Here is a 2,741-nt window from a genome sequence, read left to right on the forward strand (position 1 = left end):
TGTTGATGTGCTACTACAGTAAAGGAAAATTGCATATAGTTTATTTCTATTACTGCCTATAGCTAATAATGAGCCCAACTATTTATAATTTATAGCAAGAGCTTCTAGCATTTGCCGTTTCCATTTAAGAGATCTAAATACTTGTAAATTGACTCAAACTATCGAATTTATCTGTCTTTTATTTCATGTAGGTGTCAAAGGAAATGGCTGAAACACCATACTGCGTCTGAGCTAATAGGTTTAATAGAAAAGAAAAACAAAATGCAAGAGAAACCAACAACCCCAAACAAATGTGTTGAAGTTCCGGACTTCTTAAGATTGAGGGAATCACAGATGAAGATTGCAACCCAATTTATGCCAGGTAAAGCGTTTCTTAACGTTCTTAAAATGTGAAAAATTATTAATGTGTTGAGGAGAGATATCTCGTAAGAAATGCTTTTATGATATGATGATACTCTAAATTATTTAGTTGGGTCATCAAAATGATCTTTGGATTGTTGGTTCTTATACTTGTCATTTTGCACCTCGTCAAAGTCAATATCTGGTTTGATGATACACGCAGGCCATTTTAATTAACTTATTACAATATGCAACGATATTGTTCCGAATTAGTGAAAAGGGGGTTTCGCATAATAAAAACAATAGACTGTCATAACTGCTATATGTAGACTTTGGGATTTTCTATTTATTGTCAGGGCTATGACAGTTATTATCCATTCGTTTGGCGTGTTTGAGCTTCTGGTTTTGACATTTGATCCAGTAGTTATCAAAGATACCAGGATTATAATTTAATACACCAGACGCGCGTTTCGTCTACATAAGACTCATCAGTGACGCTCAGATAAAAAAAGTTATAAAGCCAAAATAGTAATAAGTTGAAGAGCATTCAGGACCCAAAATTCCAAAAAGTCGTGCCAAATACAGCTAAGGTAACCTATTCCAGGGATAAAAAAATCCTTAGTTTTTCGAAAAATTCAAGGACTTTCCTGCTTGAATTTTTCTCGGAGTTCAGTATTTTTATGATTTTACTTTTTACTAGAACATTAAATAATAATGTTGAAATAAATACTAAAGCATATAGATTTTTTCTTTTTTCTTGATTTTGTGTGTTTTTGTTTGTAGTTGGCATAGACATATACACGCGTTCCAGTTCTTATCGTCTGTACGACAAACAATAACAAACTAGTTTTCCTCTTATTTCAGGTGATGAACAGTTTATCATTAATTTCTCACTTCTTGATGGCTGTAAGAAGTTTATACCTGTACCTAAAGTCCAACAACTGAATAATAAAGACCGTAGAAGCGTAACGGGCAGACGAACTAGTATGATGGGAAGGCGACCTAGTCTATTGGGAAGACGTACGAGTCTTTCTATGAAACAGTCTTCTAAAAGTATCCGTGGTAGTGAGACTACAATCAGTGATACATCTCCAACAAAAGAAAAAGAAAAAGAGAAATCAGTATCAAAATCTATATCAACATTGATGAAGAAAATGCAAGCCTTAGCTGATGAGGGAAGTCCAGGGTCCAAATCTCCAGCCAGTGATAAGGCCAATTCTTTAGATGACCTAATTGAGAAATCGGCACATCCCCCAAATCGGGTTAGAAAAATGAACGATCTTGTTTCAGCTGCTGTTCAAGATGAAATTGATGAAGATCTTTTTGGTGATGATTAAAGCTATATCAAAAATTTAGTGGGTTCATTTTTCTTAAATATCTTTTTATCATTCCTCATTCTATGATAAGACATATCGTCTGGAAATTTAGAAAACACGTGAATTTCAAACATTAGACTAACATAAATGGTACCAATTGTAATGCACCAGATACGCATTTCGAAAATGCATGTCACAGTGTTTATAGTATAACGACTTGTCAAGACTCTTAGTTATTTCCAAATTTACGTCTATATAACTTTGTAGTACAGAAAACGCTTATAAATGATCGAATGAAAACGGGAACTTATTATTGTGTTTATAGAAATATCATATCAATATTTCTCTCCCACTTTATTCGTCTAGATACTGGTAGTAACAATTTTGCACCATTCATCATTCACTAGTCGACATACCTTTGTAATGATCTGATCATTCAAATAAAATTCTTTTTCTGCGTTTTAAACTGAGACTGAGAAAATGAAGTCCTCAGGAAAGGTTGCTGAAAAGTATATCATATCGGACGCATGCACGAGTTTCCATTATCAACTATTATTGTCATTGCTCTATTGTTAATCACGTGGTGGAGTGATAGTACAGGAAAGACAAAATAAAAACCGTTTCCGTAAAAGTTTTAAAAACACACAGGTTTTATAATTACGTAAATTGTTTATTTTTGCAACGTATCCTTTAATATCTAGATAAATGTATGCGATGATCGAATGGATGTTGTGATAAAAAATAATGTACCGAACTCTGTCGATTGGTTGGACGTTGATATACCTATTTACAATAGACACCTTAAGGTCAATTTTTAAATTCACAAAATTATCAGATATTGTAAAACATTGAGAACAAGATTGGGTTGTCCGTTGAACTTCAACAACTTCATACCATATTCTGATTTGTCATCAAATTTGAACAATTATAAAAATTAAGAGGGATATCAACTAATAATGCTTCAGCAGCCTGTTAAGCTCGCGGTTGTTAATCATAATTCCGTGAGGAGTTGAGTAGAAGGAGAAAAAAACTCTAAATCATCCCTTAAAAATATCTGATTTTTTGTTGTTGAAATGGAGTCCATCA

At 33.2% G+C, this 2,741-nt stretch overlaps 1 protein-coding gene across 3 annotated transcripts in view; it reads left to right on the top strand.

The window, feature by feature from the left end:
* Window positions 1-1,692, top strand: part of LOC139523233 (regulator of G-protein signaling protein-like) — a 28,161-nt gene extending 26,469 nt beyond the window's left edge. For all 3 annotated transcript variants that reach the window (XM_071317080.1, XM_071317079.1, XM_071317081.1), the window contains 2 exons: window positions 192-361; window positions 1,204-1,692. In XM_071317080.1, the coding sequence (XP_071173181.1) occupies window positions 192-361; window positions 1,204-1,676 (643 nt within the window). In that variant the 3' untranslated portion in view covers window positions 1,677-1,692. The remainder of the gene's footprint in view (window positions 1-191; window positions 362-1,203) is intronic.
* Window positions 1,693-2,741: the final 1,049 nt, after the last annotated feature.

This window comes from Mytilus edulis, chromosome 5 (assembly GCF_963676685.1).
Source record: "Mytilus edulis chromosome 5, xbMytEdul2.2, whole genome shotgun sequence".
In the NCBI taxonomy this organism is placed as follows: domain Eukaryota; kingdom Metazoa; phylum Mollusca; class Bivalvia; order Mytilida; family Mytilidae; genus Mytilus; species Mytilus edulis.